The sequence below is a fragment of the Suncus etruscus genome, chromosome 15 (genome assembly GCF_024139225.1).
Source record: "Suncus etruscus isolate mSunEtr1 chromosome 15, mSunEtr1.pri.cur, whole genome shotgun sequence".
NCBI classification, from domain to species: Eukaryota; Metazoa; Chordata; class Mammalia; order Eulipotyphla; family Soricidae; genus Suncus; species Suncus etruscus.
Genome location: NC_064862.1, coordinates 32414467 through 32435627, shown reverse-complemented (window position 1 = coordinate 32435627; position 21161 = coordinate 32414467). Strand labels below are relative to the sequence as shown.

Genomic DNA, 21161 nt, shown 5'->3' with positions numbered 1-21161 from the left:
AGCCCCTTCTGGGGAAAGGAGGCAGCTAGATAAATGACTCAACTTTCGTGGGAGGTTCTGGAGACTTGAGGACCCAGGAGCGCATCAGGAACTAGGAGCACCCAGACACATTCTGGACGTGTGGAAGTGAGTCCCTGAGGCAAACTCAGCCAAGGGTTGAGTTTCCTCATTTCCAAGTAGGACCATGCCCCATTCAGGAGCCTCATTTTCCGGTCCCAGCCTTCCCTCCACCACCCCTGAAGACAGGATCAAGGTGGGGGCCAATGTCCTCCCAGACCAGTAATGCCCAGCCCCAGCTGTGGGCAGCACAAAGCCAGAATCACCCAATGTGGCCTTTGTCACATCGGAGCCCCTTGCCCCCACCACCACTGGGCGACTCTGGAATGGGGAAAATTCCACCTCAGCATGCTGCCAGGGATTTTTCCATATGGATTCTCACTCTGCCCAGTCCAGGGTCACCGGCACCTAGTCAGCTGCTAGGGCCGCAAGTTAACCTGGTCTCTGGAAGCACCCCTCACCCCCAATCTGTTTCTCTGCTCCCAGCATGGACCTCCCTGCTTCCTCCCTGACAGTGGGCTGAGACTGGGCCCCTGTGCTCTCTGCTCCTCTGATCAGGGTCCACCTTCTCACTCACCCTGACAGGTGGGTCTGGCCCATCAGTTCAACCCCACAGCTCCATAGAACCCATACTAAAACCCTTCATTTCCCAGAACCCAGAACTGCACCAACTCATCTCCCAAAGAGCCCAGAATTGCACCTCCGACTCAGGACCTGTAGAGCCCAAATATGGTGAAGACATGAAGGCTGAAATTATCATATAACTAGACTTGGGTAGTCAGAACTGAGTTCCAGTCAGCCCTTCCCTGCTTGGGCCTGGCTTGTGACCATACACTGAAGTACTGCTTCAAACTCCCCGCTTAACCCTAGACGGGCTGAGCAAAAACACCCCAAGTTCTGGATGCAGGCCCTGTTCTGTCATCAAGGCCCTGGCAGCCCACAACCATACCTTACCAAGTAAGGTACTTACAAGGATTCTGACATGAATGCTCCAGGTAATACGATGTTGTCTTAGATCCCAGGGTCTCTGCCTTGCATTTTCTTTTTTTTTTTTTTTTTTAATTTAAACACCTTGATTACATACATGATTGTGTTTGGGTTTCAGTCATGTACCATGCCTTGCATTTTCTAAGCTGATGACAATTGTTAACTTTTCATTGAAACCAGGCAGTTTACTATGGCACCCTCCCCAGAGCCCCAGAAGACACCAGAATTTCCACTTCGAATTTATATATGCACAAGGAAGGTTCACAGGGAAACAATGTCAGTCACTGACAGGTGGACTTCAGAGCCAAGCCTCGTGTGCCTGTACCTCTCTTTGCACTCCAAAGAGCTCACAGACATCTCGAGCACACTGGCCTTGCCCAGGCCTTTTAGATAAATGCCCAAATAGTTAAGTCTGGGCACCAGAAGGCACTTAAAAGCAGACTCACAAAGGACCAGAGTGATAGCAAAGCAGGTAGAGCATTTGCTTTGCATGCGATTACCTGGGTTTCTAGCCAATGCCTGGCATCACATATGGTCCCCAGAGCCTGCCTCGACTATTTCTGAGCAGAGCCAGATATAACCTCTGACTGCCACCAATGTGGCCCAAAGCCCCCCCCCCCCCCCAAAAAAAAAAAAAGCAGATTGCTTTTTGGCTGCAAAACTTTTCTTCCTTTTCCCCATCACAGTACTCAGAGAATCAGAGTATAACCATGTATGTCTGGAAAGCCAAGGAGAATGGGAAACACAGCAAGGGACTGCCTGGGATGCTGCTCCTCCTTGCCACCTGGAGCAGTGATCTGAACCGAGAAGTCACCACTGTCCTGCCCAGCCACCAGGCCAGAGCTGTCTACTGGCCCAGTGAGAATGTGAGAGCCAGCGGGGGAGCAAGAGGATGGAGAAGCTTCTGGTCTGTCACCAAGCCTGGGGCATCTGGTCTGCCTGAGCCGTGGCGATGCTCACACTGGCCTTGCTTTCTTGGCCTTGTTAGCAGACCTCACAGCCTCATCATGTGCTTTCCGCTTTTCTGCCAGTTTGTTGGCCTGTGAAGAGAATGGGGGTGAGTGAGCAGAGATATGATGGGGCCAGGTGGTAGCGTAGGGAGCCCTTCACCCCTATTTTGGGTCATTCCTTAAAAGCAGAGCTTGTAGAAGAGGCACATTACCATGAGGGTGAGATGAGCTGAACAACCTCAAGCAAAAACATGATTTTACTCTCCCTCTTATTTAAGGGGTGTTCCTGAGGTGCTTGAGAGGCATCATTAAGGGGATGATGATCCTGATGTTACTTGTCTAAGAGGTGTAGAACTGACTGCTCAATGCTCCGGTCTGGCATAACAGCACTGCCTCAGGATGGCAGTGTTGGCAGCACGTCCAAGGCTATATCCCACTTGGTGGGGTGTTGGGGACTGAATTCGGGACACTTAAGTGCTCCACCCCTGGACATTCTCCCTAGCCCCTACAACTCTTCATTTCTGGGCCCACAGCACATCACGGACTCTAAGGCTCCAAGACCTTATTTCCCCTTCTCTTAGGACTGTGATATCAAGGTTCAAACCTGGGCCCCCACTAACCCTTAGTGCCAGGTCCCAGTCCTAAACAGGTCACCAGCACTCAAGTGCCAAGATTCCCTGGCAGACAAGGTGGGGGAGGACAGTGGTATGCTCAAAGTAGTTTTCCATTATTTTTCTTTTTACTTTGGGTATGCGCAGGGGTCCCAGAGGGGAAGTCCTGTGAGGATGGGGGTGAGGGTGTGAAGGGCATCCCAGACCACCTGTCAGCCATCTGGAGCCTGACACCATGAGAACTTACCTCCCGGATTTTGCGCCTCTTGCCAAACATTATCTTGCTGTAAAGGTACTTTTCCCGCTTCTTCATCATCATGATAGCCAAACGTTTAGCTTCACTCTCCTCCTCCTGTGCCAGTCGCTCTTTGTCCTCCAGCTTGACAACACCTGGCATCACCCGGGGCTTCTAGGGACACAGAAAAGATACTTATGGATGCAGGGCCCCACTCCCACCCAGGCCCTGGGTGGGTTGGTTACCAAGGTGTTCCAAAGAGATGCCTACAGAGGCCGGAGACATAGCACAGCGTTAGGGTGTTTGCCTCGCATGTAGCCGACCCAGGATACTGGACCTGGGTTCGATTCCTGGCATCCCATATGGTCCCTGAGCCTGCCAGGATCGATTTCTAGGTGCAGAGCCAGGAGTAACCCCTAAGTGCCACCAAGTATGGCCCAAAAGCCAAAAGAATAAAAACACCAAAGAGATGCCTCCCACACCATATCTTATCAGTAGCCCCTAGACCTTGTACTCTGATTGATACCTTCTCCTCCATCCTCTGCTCCTCCAAGGCAGACAGTCGGGCCTCTTCCTCCTTTTCTGAACCAGCCTCAGCTTCTTCCTCTTCATTATCTTCTTCTTCATCACCATCGCCTTCACTGTCTTCCTCTTCATTCTCCTCTTCAGATTCATCCAAATTGCCTAATGAGAGCCAGCGGCAGCTGTAGCATGTGCTCGGAGAGCCTGGCCTATCCCTTGCAGGCCATACTCCCTCTGCCTACAGGAACAGGCCCAGGCAGTGCCACCTCTTCCTCCATGATCTCAGCTATCTTTGTAGGAGGATCTGGGCTCCCACCCACCCAGAATCCCCAGAGCATTGCTGCATCCTGTCAGCCTCGAAAACTTCCAGACTTCTTGCTCCTCTGCACTCAAGGACACCAATGATCCCACTCCCAAGACTTAGTCCTGAGAAGTCCAGCCTAGTACCCCTCACACTCACCAGGGTGCTCGCCCCGCTGCAGGGCCAACAACTTCAGCTTTTCAGGGGGAACGTAATCGCCTTCCTTCTCCGACACAAAGGGTGAGAGGTGCGGGGGCAGCTGGACCCCAGGAAAGTAGTCAGCCACAGGGAGGAGGAGCCGGGCGTTCACCGAGTCAAACACCCACTGGGGTTGAACGTAGTACCTGGGGCCAGGCGGTGGAAGATGAGTGTCACCAGGCAGCCTGAAATCCTAAGGCATTGAGCCCAACTTCTGCCCCCAGCACCCAATTGGAGGGCTTGTTGGGTCATGAAATCCAACCTGCCAATGACAGGGGTCTGCTGCCCTGGTCGGTCAACAATCTGGTGGGTGATGCAGGAATCTGTGACATCGTAAGTGGCTCCGATGCAGAGAGACTTGTCCCAGGACACGTCACCCCCAAAACTCCTACAGGCACAGAGGTCAGAAGCCCATAATCTGCCTGCTTGATACCCACCTGTGACCTCCCAACTCCAGGAGCCTCCTTCTGGGTCAGGGGAGATAAAGTGACATCTGCCACATCTCCCATCCCAGCCCCACGCTGACATTGCCCAAAGTTTCTGTGACTGGCCCCCACCTGATGATAAAAGCCAATGCCTCCCGGGGCACCTCCCGGTTCAGAAAGAACTTCAGGCCTTCAAAGAGCTTCTTGTGCTTCTCCTGGGCCTCCAGCTCCTTTCTGTGCTCCTCCTCCTGCGTCGCTTCCTCCTGCCATGAGGGGGCGGGGGTAGGATTCATACCACCGGTGCCTCTCATCCCTCCCAGCCCCACTCGGGCTCCCCTTGACCTCCGTCACCCTCTCCTCAGAAGGGGCGCAGTCCTTACCCCATCGGCTGGAAACTCATCCACCTGGGCCTCTTCCTCCTCCACAGGCACCACTACTCGGGCAAGACTGGCACTGAGGGCCGCCAGTTTCTGTCAAAAGGGCGATTTGGGGTGGTGAATGTGTGTATTGGGAAGGATTGGAGTCATGCCTGGGGAGTACCAAATCTTCCTACCCAGCTACACCCCTTGCCTTCCAGAAAGCTCTCACCTCCAGGGTACTCTCGGAATCCAATGCATAGGTCTCTTCACTGCTTTTCACTTCCGTGAATCCCTCGAGCTAGGAAGCAGGAGGCTAGTCAGAGGGAGAAGCCCTGGGGGGCTACAAAGATGTGGGCTTTCCACCCCCTCTCCTGAGCACAGGGACCTACCTTGGGTGGGTAGCGCAGATTGAGGGACTGGTAGAGGCGGAAGTTGACAAAGCCCAGCAGGGTTGTGTAAAACTCAGTGAAGGTGGCCATGACCCTGTAGTCCACATCGGTGGGGTGCTGGGGACACAGGTTGGGGGGGGGGGGTGTCAGCCGGGTCAGAATGGAAGCAAAGCCTTTGGCACTTTGGAGAAAGGGTGGGAGGGTGAGGGGGCTCCCACATAGGGCAGGTTAGGCAGGAGCAGGCACATGGAATAGAATCCCAGTGGGGCCAGGAGTCCTAGAGGCCAAAGCCAGATTCCCCATGGCCTAAAGGGGAGCTGGGCAAGGGCAAGGGAAGTCTTTATTGTGCTATTCCCAGGCACCCTTCCCCTAGCTGGCATGTTTCCACTCTGTGCTCGGGACTCGGGATGCTGTGTTCCTGCCATCTCTGGTCAGTGCTTGAACCTTCTCCCTCCCTGCTCCATGGCTTCCTTTACTGGCTCCCCAGGATTAGCCAGCAGCCTGTCTACCGGGTAAAGGCAGGGGATAGCTGGCTGGCATTCAGCACCCATAAGCCTTTGGCAAGAGCCTTGAGACAGATACTCCAGATTCAGCCTCGGCCTGAGACCATGGTGAAAGAGCCCCGGTAGCTGGTCAGCATCTGGAGAAGCAGAGAGCAAGAGAGCTGCCTGCTCTGGCCACTATGACCCAGAAGCTACAGCCACCATCGTCCTGCTGAGAAAAGGCACGCAGTGATCCGGCCCCTCCATCCCCAAGGCCAGCTGTGGGCTGCCCTATTCACCAGCTGCTGAGTGAGCACAAAGCCCAGTGTGCAGCACGGGGGCAGGACATCAGAGAGAAGGAAAAAGCGGGAGAAAAGGGAGGAAGGCAGGGAAGCAGGCTGAGAAGGCAGGCGGGCAGGAGAAATGGGGCAGGGAAGGGCCCTGGAACACAGCATGCCCCAGAGTGGGAAAGGGCCTGCTGCAGGCCAAGTCCACCCCTTACCCATCCATCCATGTTGCCGCTGCCACCAACCCCCACTGCAGCTCTGTGTTAAAAGCAGGTTCTGCCACACCAAGGCCCCTGCAAGCCTGGGATCATAGGGAGGAGTCTAGGGTCTAGACACATCCCCTCATCCCAGTCTAGCCAGGATGGCAATTTGCACTCCACTCAAAGCGTCAGTGCCCATTCTGTGCCAGAGCAGGCTGTCTGCTGGGCTCCTCAAAGGTAGGCCCAGAGATGCAGGAGGTGTCAGGTTGACCGGGGTGGGGGGGGGGAGGGGGGAAACCTATGACCAAAAGGTTTATCTTCTATCCTTGCAAGTGTCCTCACTCTAGTACAGCTCTAGAACAGAGGCATGTTAAGAAATTGTACGATGTGCTTCTCGCTCTCTTCCAACTCAGTCCCTCTCTACTGTGGGGCAAAGGGAAAGAAGCCTGGCCAAGTGCTCACTTGTCCACCCACCAGCCCCAAAGGGGCAAATACTTACACCTGAAACAATTCTCCTCAAATAGTTAACAGCGAGGTTTAGCAGTGATGTGAAGGCCATGCCCAAGGCCACCCCACCAGGGCATGGAGCCTGCGGGTTTGTGCTTTTGTGATAGTCTAGCACTTTCCTTTATCCCCAACCTGCAGGCCCACACTGAGGAAACCAGCACTTCCACCCCTCCCATCCCCAAAGCCCTGACCTCTGTTCAGGAGGCAGAGAGGGAGCCCCAGGATGCACTCACATCGTGGGAGAAAGCGTAGGGTGTGATCCACACGATGGGCTGCCCCAGCACTTCAGCCTGGTAGTAAATGCCCTTGATGGACAAGAAGACCTGGGGGGAGAGGGAGGGCAAGGCGAAGCTTGGTGAGGACCACAGGGTAGCCAAGAGGATGGACCGGCATGGTGGCACCCAAGGGGCCCCAGCTCACCTTGCGCAGGGCCCGGGCGGCAATCACATAGTGCAGGAACTCCACGGCAAGCCGGCGGCACAGCTGAATGGTCTGTACGTGGCACTTGCCAGTCCGTGGGAAGGTGGAGAAGAGGAAGCACATTGAGAGGGCGTCGTCCAGGTCCCGCAGGGCATCGATGAATGTGGGGTACCTGCACGACCAGGAAGGATGTGCACTCAGGCTCCCTGCCTCCTTGATCTACCCAGGTCCCTAAGCCAAGCCTGGCTGCTGCCTTCTCCCTATCACGAAGCCAGACCATATCCAGGAATGAGCCAGGAGCTTCCTAGGAATCCTGAAAAGAACCTATTAAACTTGCTTCTTTTCTTTTTTTCTTTTTTTTTTTTTTGGTTTTTGGACTACACCTGGCAGTCCTCAGGGGTTACTCCTAGCTGTGCTCAGAAATCGCTCCTGGCAGGCTCGAGGACTATATGGGATGCTGGGGACTGAACTTGGCCCGTACCTGGTAGGCTGCATGCAAGTCAAATGCCCCACCACTGTGCTATCACTTTGGCCCAGAACCACTAAACTGGGATTTGCCTGCTGTTTAGCTCTGAGAATAGAGATCCAGCAGGATTCCTCAAGACACCACCACTGCTCAACAGGGGACCGACATCTATCTATAGCCACATGCTCTGGTCAAAGAAAGTAGGGTCCTGCACCCAAGAATTACTCCTTAAAGGCTCAGAGGGCCATATGGGGAGTCAGGAATCAAACCCGGGTTGGCCACATCTAAAGTAAACATTCTACTTGCTGTACTATCATTCCTGCCCCCTTTGCTCTGTTTTGGAGATAGAAACAGGAATTTCCAAGGAAAGCTCACTGCACATCTGGGAGGGCAGGAAGGGAGAATGAAGCCATTTTCCAGGGTTGTGAGGAAGAGAGAAAGGGAATGAGGACATTGGCCCAGTCGCTGGTCACCAGCAAAGGTGTCCCTGTTACCTATGTCTGTGTAGTCTATAGGCACCAAATGCTGGAACCATGAGCCTGGGTTAGGAAGAGCACAGGAATAAAAGTGTTCCTTGGGTGTGAATGAGCATGCATCCAGGGCAGGATCCCCTTGGAGGGGTGGAGGTGAGGGTCACCATGAGGACACAGAAGCCAGTCCCATAGCGGGTCACTATGCCTGCCCAGGCCTTCTGGAGAATGGCCACTGTGAGCAGGACTGCAGCTTGCAGTTGTGTTCCTGATCAGACAGTCCGCTCCTTCCTCTTACTGGAAACATCAACCAACACAACTGGGTGCCTGGGCCCAGGGCAATGGCTCAAAGAGCTGGAGCCACCAAGCACTAAGAGGAGTGGCTCTACCTCTCACCAGAAAGGGAAATAAAGCAGGGTTCCTACAGCTCTCTAGAAGTGCTCAGAGACAAGAAGGCTGTGTTTCCTTCCCTGAGCCCATGCTTCTTCTTGGGAACTTTTCTTTATAGAAAGGTTCTACAGCTCCAAACTGGAGCAGAAGAAACTTTCCTCAGCATCGTTAAAGCCACTTATGAGTCCATCATTCTTAAAGCAACATCATTCTCAATGGTAAAAGACTGGAGACCTTTCCTCTAAGATAAGGCATTCAATATAGTATAAATTAAAGTCCTCATTACAGCAATCAGACAGCAAAGAAACTAAGAGGAGCCAGATATAGGAAGAAATGAAACTCACGGGGCTGGGCGGTGGCGCTGGAGGTAAGGTGCCTGCCTTGCCTGCACTAGCCTAGGACGGACCGAGGTTCGATCCCCCAGCGTCCCATATGGTCCCCCAAGAAGTCAGGAGCAACTTCTGAGCGCATAGCCAGGAGTAACCCCTGAGTGTCACCGGGTGTGGCCCAAAAAACCAAAAAAAAAAAAAAGAAATGAAACACTACTGACAGATGAAATGACATACTATACTTAAAAAAACCCTAAACAGGGGCCGGAGAGATAGCATGGAGGTAAGGCGTTTGCCTCTCATGCAGGAGGTCATCGGTTCGAATCCCGGCGTCCCATATATGGTCCTCCCGTGCCTGCCAGGAGCAATTTCTGAGCCTGGAGCCAGGAATAACCCCTGAGCACTGCCGGGTGTGACCCAAAAACCACAAAAAAAAAAAAAAAAAAAAAAAAAAAAAAACCCTAAACATCACACACACACACACACACACACACACACACACACACACACACACACACACACCCCTTCTCCAAGAAACAATGAACTTATACAATATGGCTTAGTGGCAGCATGCTGGAGATATAGTAATCATTAGGTGCTTGCATGGGGGCCAGAGCAATACTACAGTGGGTAGGACATTTGCCTTGCACATGGCTGACCTGGTTTTGATCCCGTATGGTCCCCTCAGCACTGCCAGGAGTGATTTCTAAGCACTGAGCCAGGAGTGACCCCTGACCACTGCTGGGTGTCGTCCAAAACAAAACAAAACAAACCACCCAAATAAAGATGCTTTCATGTAGCCAGCCCCAGTTGCATCTGCTAGCACCACTGAGAGTGATTCATGAGCATAGAAATAGGAGCAAGTCCTGAGCACCACATGTAGTCATCCCTCAAAAAAGCAAAACAGAAATATAGTAAAGTAGTAGACTAAAAAAACTCAACATACAGAAACCCATGGCATTTCTACAAGCGAAGAATGAAGTAGAAAAGAGAAATTTTAAAAAACTCCATGTACAATTTTGTCTCCAAAAATCAAGTACTGGAGAAGCCAGAGCAATAGTATACTGACCTTAAAAGCAGCAACCCAAGCTCTATTCTGGGCATCCCACACGGTCCCCAGGCTGCCAACAATGATTCCTGAGCACAGAGTCAGGAGTAAATCCTGAGCAATTTCAGGTGTGGCCCCAAACCCCCCGCCCCCAACAAACAAAAAACAAAGAACTGAAAATCATCTTAACAAAGGAGACAAAAGACCTAATCAAAGAAAATGATACATCATTACTAAAAGAAATAGGAAAACACAGGAAATAGAAACATCCCAGCAGGGGATTGGCACCCTGTCTTCTTTTTTTTTTTTTTTGTTTTTGGGCCAAACCCGGCAGTTCTCAGGGGTTACTCCTGGCTGTCTGCTCAGAAATAGCTCCTGGCAGGCACGGGGGACCATATGGGACACCGGGATTCGAACCAATCACCTTTGGTCCTGAATCGGCTGCTTGCAAGGCAAACGCCGCTATGTTATCTCTCCGGGCCCTGGCACCCTGTCTTCTTTTTTTTTTTTTTTTTTTTTTTTTTTTTTTTTTGGTTTTTGGGCCACACCCGGTAATGCTCAGGGGTTACTCCTGGCTATGCGCTCAGAAGTTGCTCCTGGCTTCTTGGGGGACCATATGGGACGCCGGGGGATCGAACCTCGGTCCGTCCAAGGCTAGCGCAGGCAAGGCAGGCACCTTACCTTTAGCGCCACCGCCCGGCCCCAGCACCCTGTCTTCTAATGCATACCCCAGAGAAGAATGGTCTATATCTACAAGCACCTCTAATCCTAGTATCTCCCAGTCCCTCACTCCTCACCTCTCACACATTTGCTAAGTCTGTACTCAGCATGTGGCTGACTAGTTGTCCCAGTACCACATGCTGAAGAGTCTTTCCTTGTTCCACTTTGTTTCCTTGCCCCTTTAAGATCAGAGATTAATGGATTGTATGTCTGGGGGTAATCATCCGAATAATCAAGTTGATACCCATTAAAAATTCACAGAAGTGAATACAACACTCCTGAAATTTACTTGGAACAATAAACATCTACAAATAGCTAAAGCAATGCTTATGAAAAAGAGGATGGGAGGCATCATTTTCCCCTATTTTAAATTTTACTACAAAACAATAGTCGTTAAAAGAACATGGTATTGGAATAAAGGCAGACCCCCAGATTAATGAAATGGGCACTTGCCTTATATGTGGCTAAAGGAATCTTAATGTTTCTGTCTCATATCACATAAGGTCCACCGTAGAACTTGCAGGACATGTTCCCTTCTTAATCTGTGACTATGGAGTTGGGAGGTGACAGGAAATGGGAAAACACTCAACTAGTGCCCCAACCCTTTCTTTTGTGTCATTTGTGTGTTCTTCAGAGGACAGCTACACATCAGGGATGGGACAAAAATGAATCTAATAGTTATTAGCTATTAGAACCACCCAGTTCTCAGACCTCAGGGTAAGGACGACAGCAGTTGTTGGCCTAACATCAAAACACTCCATCCCACTAAGGGGCCCTGGAACTCTGGAGCATCAGGGTGTGTGTGAAAACTGGGCTGTGTCTTGTAGACACCAGTAGACCTCTTAGGCCTCCATATCTGAGGGTTGAGAACCAGAAGTATCTCCAGATCTGGCCAAATATCTCCCCAGGAAAGTCAGGGTGGGCGGCAATAATCACCTTGGGCAAAGAAGCAATAAATTGGCAAAGAGTGGGGGCACTGCTGAGATGGCAAAAACCAAGAATACCAAACTACCCAGCTCAGAACATGTACACCACAGCTCCCTCACCCTAATACTTGCTGTTTGCTTTGCTCAGATGATGTCCTCCCTAGGGACCAGAGAGCTAGTATGGGGATGAAGGTGCTTGCCTTGCATGTAGCTGACAGATACTTGTTTGCTTGCTAAGCACCACAGGGTCCCCTTAGCACTGCACTGCCAGGAGGCAGAATCCCTGGTACCACAGAGCACCAGCAGCTCTGTCTTAGACTGAACTGAGAACCTGGTTGCCTTAGTATTGCCAGCAGGAACCCCTGAACCTCCTGGGCATTGCTTGAGAGGACGCTATCCACACCATCCCCACAAAAAAAGAAACAACAAAAGCAATGTACTTCCTGTCTGACTCAAACAACTTCCCTCAAAGAAGCTCCTCTGGCCTTAACTAACACTGCACCCCAGTGCCTTTCCAGCATATGGCAGTCACTCTTTTGTAATCTTTCTAACAACTCATTCATTGAGGGGTTTACAGTTCTGTGTCCTCCCAAAGGAAGCCAGCTCAATGGGGGTAGAGCCCTGCCTTCATCCCCACATTACCCCAGTGCTCAGCCTACATGCCCAACCTACCGCTCTTTGACAATGTGGTCAAGCTTATAGTTGGGCTTGTTGTCTTTCAGCCGTTCCACAGTGTTCCACTCACTCTTCCCATAGGCTTTCCGCAGCTTTCGCACAAAGACCTGCAAGAGAGGAGGTGCTGAGGTTTTCCACACAATAGGGGTAGAGAGGTGAAGAGGGGGCCTGAAGGGGTCTTGCAGTGGACCAGGGTCATCTGCGTGGGCCACAGTCCTCTTAGCTCAGGCTCTGCACTCCAGTGAGGGACAGAGGAATAAAGTTTCACTGTGCTGACTGCACATTCAGTGCTCAGAAAGTCTGGTCTGCTCAGTCCTATTTCCCAACAAAGAGAGGCAAGGGGTAGGTGAGAGCTAGACGGGATAGAAGATGGTCTTCACTCCCAATCCCCTGTGTGTGTGCTGGCAACAGGCCAAGAGTCGTGTGCCAATCTGGGCCTCTAAGGAAAATGCAACTGAAGTCCTTCCAGGCCAACTGATCTCTCTCCTTCCTTAATATTTTCAGCCAGGCCTGCATTCAGTCATTTTCAGAGGTCATAAACTTCAGTGCCAAGAAACCCTTCCCAACACAGGGCCCCTGCCCACAAACTTGAGTTTTACTTGCAAACTAAAGCTAGAGGATAGAGGGAGTCCTGATCTGCAGTCTGTCACTGTGGTGCCCTACCCCTCCCAGCCTGAGTGAAAATTTTCATTTATTCCCAAGTGGTAAGAAGTGGTTCAAGGGCTGGGGTGATAGATAGCACAGTAGTAGGGCGTTTGCCTGGCATGGGATGGACCCTGGTTAGATCCCCAGCATCCCATATGGTCCCCCAAGCCTGCCAGGAGCGATTCCTGAGCACAGAATCCCTAAATGCTGTTGGGTGTGGCCCACCCACCCCCCTAAAAAAAAGTGGTTCACCTGGTTTATTGCAGAAAGCTTGGCATTGGGGTAGGAGGAACAAAAGGAACAAAAATATGACCATAGTAGAGGAAAGTTGTCATTTCTGGAGAAGACAGAAAGCTGAAAGGAGATATAAGTGCCTGCCATAGGAGGCAGTCTGGAGGGAGGGGGAGACTTAAGGGAAAATGGGACATTGGTGAAAGGAAGCAGACACTGGTGATAGAATTGTATGACTGAAATTAACCTTGTTAATTTTGAAATATATCATGATTCAAATGGGGAGAAAAAAATGGAGGAGGTGAAGGAGATGAAGATGGAAAAGGAGGACAAGTACGAGGAGGAGGAGTAGAAAGGACAAAGAAGATGTAGAAGACAGAGGAGAATAATAATTCTTTGGGATAGAAAAGTATCCTCTATTCCTCCCAGGCCATAAACGTAAACCATTTCTGAAGCAGCAGAGGAAGGTGGAATGGGTAAGGCATTCCTCACTGCCATGTGGAATTTCAGTTCATCCTGTTCATTCCTCATGGTACAGTGACCTCACCTCTGAACAGGCTTGTTCAGGATTCAATCACCTACCCAGGATCAAAGTTCCTGGGTCTCCCAGAGCTATGGAGGCCCATCCTCACAGGACCTGTTCTCACCTTGTATTCACGGAACTTGTGGACAATAGGTTCATGGAGAAGAAAGCGGATGTCCTTGATGAGGTAAAAGGTGCGGGCAGCAGTGGAGCCCTTGTTCACCTTTTTCTTGTGCTTGGGTTCGTGGGGATAGATGCCCTTCAGGATACACAGCCGCCTACAAAACAAAAGCAACCCGCGGGCCAACGTTACCTTAACGGGCAACAAGAACACACGCACAGCACTGGAGGTTGACAGTCACTAACTCCCCAACATGCACCAGAGACCGTCACAGCCCCAGAAGGGATGCAATCAGGATGCTACTTGGGAGGTAGCTGTAGGTCCCCTCTCTAGCTACAGGGTGGTCAGAAAAGGCCTAGACCTTTCCACCACACTCAAGTAGGAATGAGTATCCAACATCAGGGTAGGATTCTAAGAGCTGAGAACCCCTCACTGCACGATCAGTCTTCTCCATTTGGAGGAGAGACACTGGATGGCAAGGCCCAAAAGAACACAGTGCTGTACCAGTGAGTCATAGAGAAGGCAGTTTCCTGACTGAGTCCCTATCCATCATTGAGCAGAGCCACTCAGGTAACGCACAAACCTCCACCACCCCATCCCACACTGTTCCAACCTCACCTGAAATCGGCCAGGCTCAGCTGCAGCTTCTTCCGGGCTTTGTTTCGGGTGATATAGTTGGTGGCAGAGCCACGTTCATACTAGAGGGGGAAAAAAATACTTCATTACCATGACCTCAAACTCTGGGCAAGTCTGAGGCCAGAGGAAATTATTCCTCCTACCAGCATCTAAGAGGATCCAACTCTAGGATAGAGTTGCAGTGAAAGTACAGCAGGTAAGACTTTTGCCTTGCACACGGCCAACCCGGGAATGATACCCAGTATCCCATATGGTCTCCCAACACCACCAGTAGTGATTCTTGAGTAGAGAGCCAGGAGTAACCCCTGAGCACCGCCGGGTGCTGCCAAAAATACAAAACAAAATGCTGAGGGAAGGACAGTATTCAGGGAGGGGTAGCACTCTTATCTCTGGGAGCTCTCCTGCACTGCCCCGGCAACTGTCTCACAAAGAGCACCTAGTACAGGAGTTAATGTGCTTGCCTTCTGCACAAGGCAAACCCTGGCTTGATCCCCAGCACTGCAGATGGTCTCTGCTGGAAGTGCTATGTGCACTACCAAGAATGATTCCTGACCACAGAGGCAGGAGTGAGCCCCAAGCACCACTGGATGGTGTCCAAAGCCACCAAACAAAAGATGGCGTGTATAGTGCTGGGGACTGTGAAGCTGCTGTGGACCTACTAGCACTCTACACACTGGCTCTAAGTACTGGCCACTAGAATCAGTGACTTTCATACACAATTTCAGCTGTCACAACTACAAAACAAACCCATGTGTGGCAAAAAAAAAAAGTTGGCTCAAAGAACTGTACTTTGTACGCTTTGCATGTAGGAGACCCAGGTTCAATCAATCCTCAGGGGACCAACAGAAGCAACCTCTGAGCACAGAGCCAGCAGCAGCTGCCAAAACTGAGTAGTGTGGCCTCCATACAAAAAATAATAATAGGGGCCGGGTAGGTGGCACTGGAGGTAAGGTGTCTGCCTTGCAAGCGCTAGCCAAGGAAGGACCGCGGTTCGATCCCCCGGCGTCCCATATGGTCCCCCCAAGCCAGGGGCGATTTCTGAGCACATAGCCAGGAGTAACCCCTGAGCGTCAAATGGGTGTGGCCCAAAAAAAACAAACAAACAAACAAAAAATAATAATAATAATAGCAAAACACAGTATTTTCCATGAAAGCCACAGGCTCAGAGAAATTAACTTCTAGGCCTAATAGCTCTTTATTTTGTTTCATTTTTTTTGGTCACACCAGGCAGTATGCAGGGCTTACTCCTGGCTTTGTGCTCGGCAATCACTCCTGGTGGGGTTAAGGTGCTGAGCATTCAGCCAAGGCCAGCCTGGTCCAAGGCCAGCACCTTACCTGATGTACTATCTCACCGGCTCCCTAGTAACTTTTGAGCAACTGGGGCTGGTCCTCGAACCTTTGTCTGAGTTCATAGCCTGAGCCTCCAATCCACAAGCCTCACCTTTATATTTTCTTTTCATCATAAACCACCTAATCACCAGGTTTTAGAAACATTCTCCCCAACCTTCACCTCTCTTCATAGTCCAAGAGATGACCCTATCCTAGACAGACTGCAGCTTTGTTGCAGAAGTAGGCAAAAAAGGCTCAGAATAGGACTGTGCTGTAACTCTTTGCTGTCAAGACCTTTTAACCCAAGAAACACAACATGAGTGAGCACGCCAAAAACACCAGGGACCTATTACAATGCTGACTCTGAATGTTTTGGGTCACATGTTCAGAAACTTTTTACTGGGGCTGGAGTGATAGCACAGCGGTAGGGCATTTGCCTTGCACGCAGCCAACCCTGGAGGGACCCAGGTTCAATCTCCAACATCCCATATGGTCCCCCGAACCTGCCAGGAGTGATTTCTGAGCTCAGAGCCAGGAGTAATTCCTGAGCACCAAGGGTGTGGCCCAAAAGCAAAACAAAACAAGACAAAAAACAAAACAAAACAAAAAAAAAAAAAAACAGAAACCTTTTACTGTTACTATTTTTTTTTCCCCAAGTGACCTAGAGTTTAAAAAGCTAGGCTGTATGGGGCTGGAGAGATGGCATGGAGATGGGACATTTGACTTGCATACAGAATGACGGTGGTTCGAATCCCGGCATCCCATATGGTCCCCTGAGCCTGCCAGGAGCAATTTCTGAGCGTAGAGCCAGGAGGAACCCTAGAACACTGTCAGGTGTGACCCAAAAACCAAAAACCAAAAGCCAAAAAAAAAAAAGCAGCTCAGCTGTAGAAGGTAAGCTTTAGGACTGGAGAAAATAGTATAGTGGGTAGGGTGTCTGCCTCACACTTGAGGTCAATCTGATTGACCTGATTTACTAACTGATCAGGGATCAATCCCCAATAGAACAACCACCAACAAATGAGGGCTATAGTGATAATACAGCAGTAGGGCACTTGCCTTGCACATAGCTGACCCAAATTTGATCCCCAGCACCCCCCCATGAGCCCCAAGGAGTCACTGGTAAGCAATGTTGAGGGTGGCCCCAACCCAAAAACAAGCCAAAAGCTAAGTTTTAGAGGGCTACAGATCCTTGTGCTATCTAAGGTCACACACACTTAAGCATGCAGACATACAGATACTTTTTGCTCCATACACATTCTAGCCTTTGTCACTCCCATCAAGAATACCTGGTGGAACCTTTCGCTTTCTTCAGATTTTCAACACAGTAATAAGCCCTCTATGTGCCCAACATTCACTGGTCTGTTCTCAGGTATGTGTTCTAGCTCTTTGAAAATCAACAAACTCCCCCATATTTACAAATAATCCCAGTCCCGAAACAACCTCCATTCATTCTTTCCTTCAGGCATTTTTCTTACTAATGTCTATTGGGGATCAGAACCAAGTTAATTCCTAGGAATATGAAGATAAATTTCAGACTGCCTCAGGGTCTGTCTTCATTAACAGGATCCATTTTCCAAGTCACACATATCTGACACCATGTTTATTAGTTCATTTAGTTTCACTAAGGAAAAGAGCCTACACGTGTAAGGAAATCAGGGATAGTGCTTACTAACCTAAAAATAAAAGTATAGGGCAGCCCTTTCAAACCAAGAAGCTATTAATCACAATATCCAAATATGGCAAGGTTACAGCTCGACAGTAGAGCACCTGAGAAGCACTTGGCAGCCCTGAATTCGATCCCCAGCATAAAAAAAAAAAAAATTGAAAATGTCAATATTGTTGACATGTGAACTCACGTAAACCCAACTTTAAAAACATTTTTAAATACAATATAAAAATCCCTTCCTGGGGCCGGGTAGGTGGCGCTGGAGGTAAGGTGTCTGCCTTGCAAGCGCTAGCGTAGGACGGACCGCGGTTCGATCCCCCGGCGTCCCATATGGTCCCCCAAGCCAGGGGCGATTTCTGAGCACATAGCCAGGAGTAACCCCTGAGCATCAAATGGGTGTGGCCCAAAAACCAAAAAAAAAAAAAAAAAAAATCCCTTCCTTACTCCCATATTCATTGCAGCGCTATTTACAATAGCCAGACTCTGGAAACAACCAAGATGCCCTTCAACAGATGAGTGGCTAAAGAAACTGGTACATATACACAATGGAATATTATGCAGCCGTCAGGAGAGATGAAGTCATGAAATTTTCCTATACATGATGTACATGGAATCTATTATGCTGAGTGAAGTAAGTCAGAGGGAGAGAGAAAGACGCAGAATGGTTTCACTTATCTATGGGTTTTAAGAAAAATAAAAGACATTTTTAACAGTATCTCAGAGACAAGAGAAATGAGGGCTGGTAGGTGCATCTCAGGACATGCAGCTCATCACATAGAGTGATGAGTGCAGTTGCAGAGATGACTACACTGAAAACTATCATTAACAATGTGAATGAATGAGGGAAGTAGAAAGCCTGTCTCAAGTACAGGTGTAGGGGGGTGGAGAGGAGGGAGATCTGGGAAATTGGTGGTAGGAATGTTGCACTGGTGAAGGGGGGTGTTCTTTACATGACTGTAATCATACAACTATAATCATGTTTGTAATCACGGTGTTTAAATAAGGATTAAAAAAGAAAAAAAAAAGAACGGGGCCGGGCGGTGGCGCTAAAGGTAAGGTGCCTGCCTTGCCTGCGCTAGCCTTGGGCGGACCGCGGTTCGATCCCCCGGTGTCCCATATGGTCCCCCAAGCCAGGAGCAACTTCTGAGCACATAGCCAGGAGTAACCCCTGAGCGTTACTGGGTGTGGCCCAAAAACAAACAAAAAAAAATTTTAAATACAATATAAAAATCCCTTCCTTACTCCCATATTCATTGCAGCGCTATTTACAATAGCCAGACTCTGGAAACAACCAAGATGCCCTTCAACAGATGAGTGGCTAAAGAAACTGTGGTACATATACACAATGGAATATTATGCAGCATTCAGGAGAGATGAAGTCATGAAATTTTCCTATACATGATGTACATGGAATCTATTATGCTGAGTGAAGTAAGTCAGAGGGAGAGAGAAAGACGCAGAATGGTTTCACTTATCTATGGGTTTTAAGAAAAATGAAAGACATTTTTAACAGTATCTCAGAGACAAGAGAGATGAGGGCTGGTAGGTGCATCTCAGGACATGCAGCTCATCACATAGAGTGATGAGTGCAGTTGCAGAGATGACTACACTGAAAACTATCATAACAATGTGAATGAATGAGGGAAGTAGAAAGCCTGTCTCGAGTACAGGTGTGGGGGGGTGAGGAGGAGGGAGATCTGGGAAATTGGTGGTAGGAATGTTGCACTGGTGAAGGGGGGTGTTCTTTACATGACTGTAATCATACAACTATAATCATGTTTGTAATCACGGTGTTTAAATAAAGATAATTATAAAAAAACATTTTTTAAATTGCTATGATGTGCTTACCCATCTACATCTACACTGCAAGGAAAAATAATTGCATCTCAACTTTTTTTTTTTCTGGCTCGGCGCTCAGAAATCACTCCTGGCAGGCTTGGGGGACCATATGGGATGCCGGAAATAGAACCCAGGTCTGTTCTGGATTGGCCGTGTGCAAGGCAAATGGTCTACCACTGTGCTATCACTTCGGCTACCACCTCAACTCTTCTTAGTTCCAATTGCTAACACTCGATATCATGTTTTCATACTTGGCAGTATTTTTTGTTTATTTGTTTGGTTTTGGGTCACACCCGGCAGTGCTCAGGAGTTACTCCTGGCTTTATGCTCAGAAATCGCTCCTGGCAGGCTTAGGGAACATCTGGGATGCCTGTATTAGAACCACCGCTGAGATTAGAACCACCGACCTTCTGCATGCAAGGCAAAAGCCTTACCTCCAGGCTATCTCTCCGGTCCCCACTTGGCAGTATTTTTAAGCCAAAGAAAGCATCTATGGTCGCTATACCTTCCTCACCCCTCTTTTCATGACACCATGGTGCCTCCACACAGTAGTAACTCCTTGGGGAAAAAAAAAACAGACTCCAGAGGTCCTCTTTAAAAAAATACTGTCTCCGGGCCGGAGAGATAGCATGGAGGTAAGGCGTTTGCCTCTCATGCAGGAGGTCATCGGTTCGAATCCCGGCGTCCCATATATGGTCCTCCCGTGCCTGCCAGGAGCAATTTCTGAGCCTGGAGCCAGGAATAACCCCTGAGCACTGCCGGGTGTGACCCAAAAACCACAAAAAAAAAAAAAAAAAAAAACTGTCTCCTTATCCTGGCTAACAGACTTAGTGCAATGTGATCCTTTTCAAACCCAGTGTCATGGGATGACATTCTCCCCTTGGTTTACTATGTTCTGGCCATCCTCTTGTCCTTCCAATTCCTTGCTCGCTGCACTCTTTGACCTGGCTAGTTTCCCCTGCCATGCCAAACCCCTACACACTTCCCTGTTCCAGAATCCATCCAAGACTTCCTATCTTGCAAGCAGCAGTTTAAATGTTGTAATTGAGAGACCTTCCAAGATAACACTAAACACGGGCATCCCTTTATATTCTTCTTCCCTTTCTTCACCAAACACAGAACAGATCCTAAACATTTCTGTGCAACTGTTTGCATTACTGTTCCATCTTTCCCACCAGAGATGACTCCAAGAAGGTCCAGTCCCCCGACAGTCCACTTCATTCCCAGGAAAGCTTGGATCAACAGAAAACATTTTTTTTTTTTAAATCGAATTGGCATGATGAAGTCAAGCCTTTCACTCTCAGGAAATAGTTCCGGGGCTAGAGAGATATTAGGATGGATAAGGCATTTGCCTTGCACACGGCCGACCCAGGTTCGATCCCTGGCAACCTCCTCAGTGCAGAGCTAGGAGTAATCACTCCCTGAGTACTGCCAGATATGGAGGGAGGAGGAGGAAGAGGGATGAAGAGAGATAAAGACAAGAGTCTGGCCTGCTTTTGAGGTGCTGATTTTCTGGGTGATCTCAACTGTTTCATATCCACATTCTCAGCTTTCATTCACCCGAGAGGCCCGAGAGCATCCTTAGACCTATTCTGACATCTGTCACCCTGTCGCAGTGTCCTAGGTGTTTCTGTACACATGTGGGAGGCCAATACTGGGGGGGGTGTATACTGTATTCCTGTCGCTCACCTTTCGGGAATTTACCCCACTCCCGCCGGGGTCTCCCGCACTTACCTTCTTTTTCTCCAAGCCCCCCATGGCACCACGTTGAAAAGTCTAGATGCGCCGCGCGGGCCAAAGACGTCACTTTCTCTCGCCGGTGCCCGCCAAGGACCCCGAGGACCTCACACCTCCTCTGACGATGGTGGGATGCCTAATAATATGCCTGAAGTAAATTCCGAAAAAATATAACATTCTTCTTGATATATACCACAAAATATTTTAGGAAACTAATTAATACGCACATATATTTTTTACTTATTTCCAAAATGTGGCTCTCTATAGATAGATTTAAATTTTAAGCGACTAAAACACGCAGGCATCTACCGTGCCATCCTAAAGTCGAAAGCTCTGTCGCTTTGCGCTCCGCTGCGTGCTGCGACGGAGAAAGGCGGAAATCAAAGACAGCGCGGTGCCTTCTGGGATTAGGAAGATCAATCCTCGTGCGGCCTAAGCGTTGGTTTCGTTGTCATGGTAACGGTCGCCCGTGGACTT

General features: G+C 49.5%; 1 protein-coding gene across 1 annotated transcript; it reads right to left on the bottom strand.

The window, feature by feature from the left end:
- Positions 1-1884: 1884 nt before the first annotated feature.
- Positions 1885-20731, bottom strand: PES1 (pescadillo ribosomal biogenesis factor 1). The gene is made up of 15 exons (XM_049788813.1): positions 20682-20731; positions 14093-14172; positions 13478-13631; positions 11952-12061; positions 6931-7102; positions 6744-6833; positions 5035-5151; positions 4875-4943; positions 4667-4756; positions 4419-4549; positions 4124-4249; positions 3823-4007; positions 3367-3524; positions 2853-3014; positions 1885-2084 (listed from the first exon to the last, which is right to left on the bottom strand). Exons 1-15 carry the CDS (start codon positions 20703-20705, stop codon positions 2001-2003), a joined length of 1752 nt encoding a protein of 583 aa, XP_049644770.1. The 5' UTR covers positions 20706-20731; the 3' UTR covers positions 1885-2000.
- Positions 20732-21161: the final 430 nt, after the last annotated feature.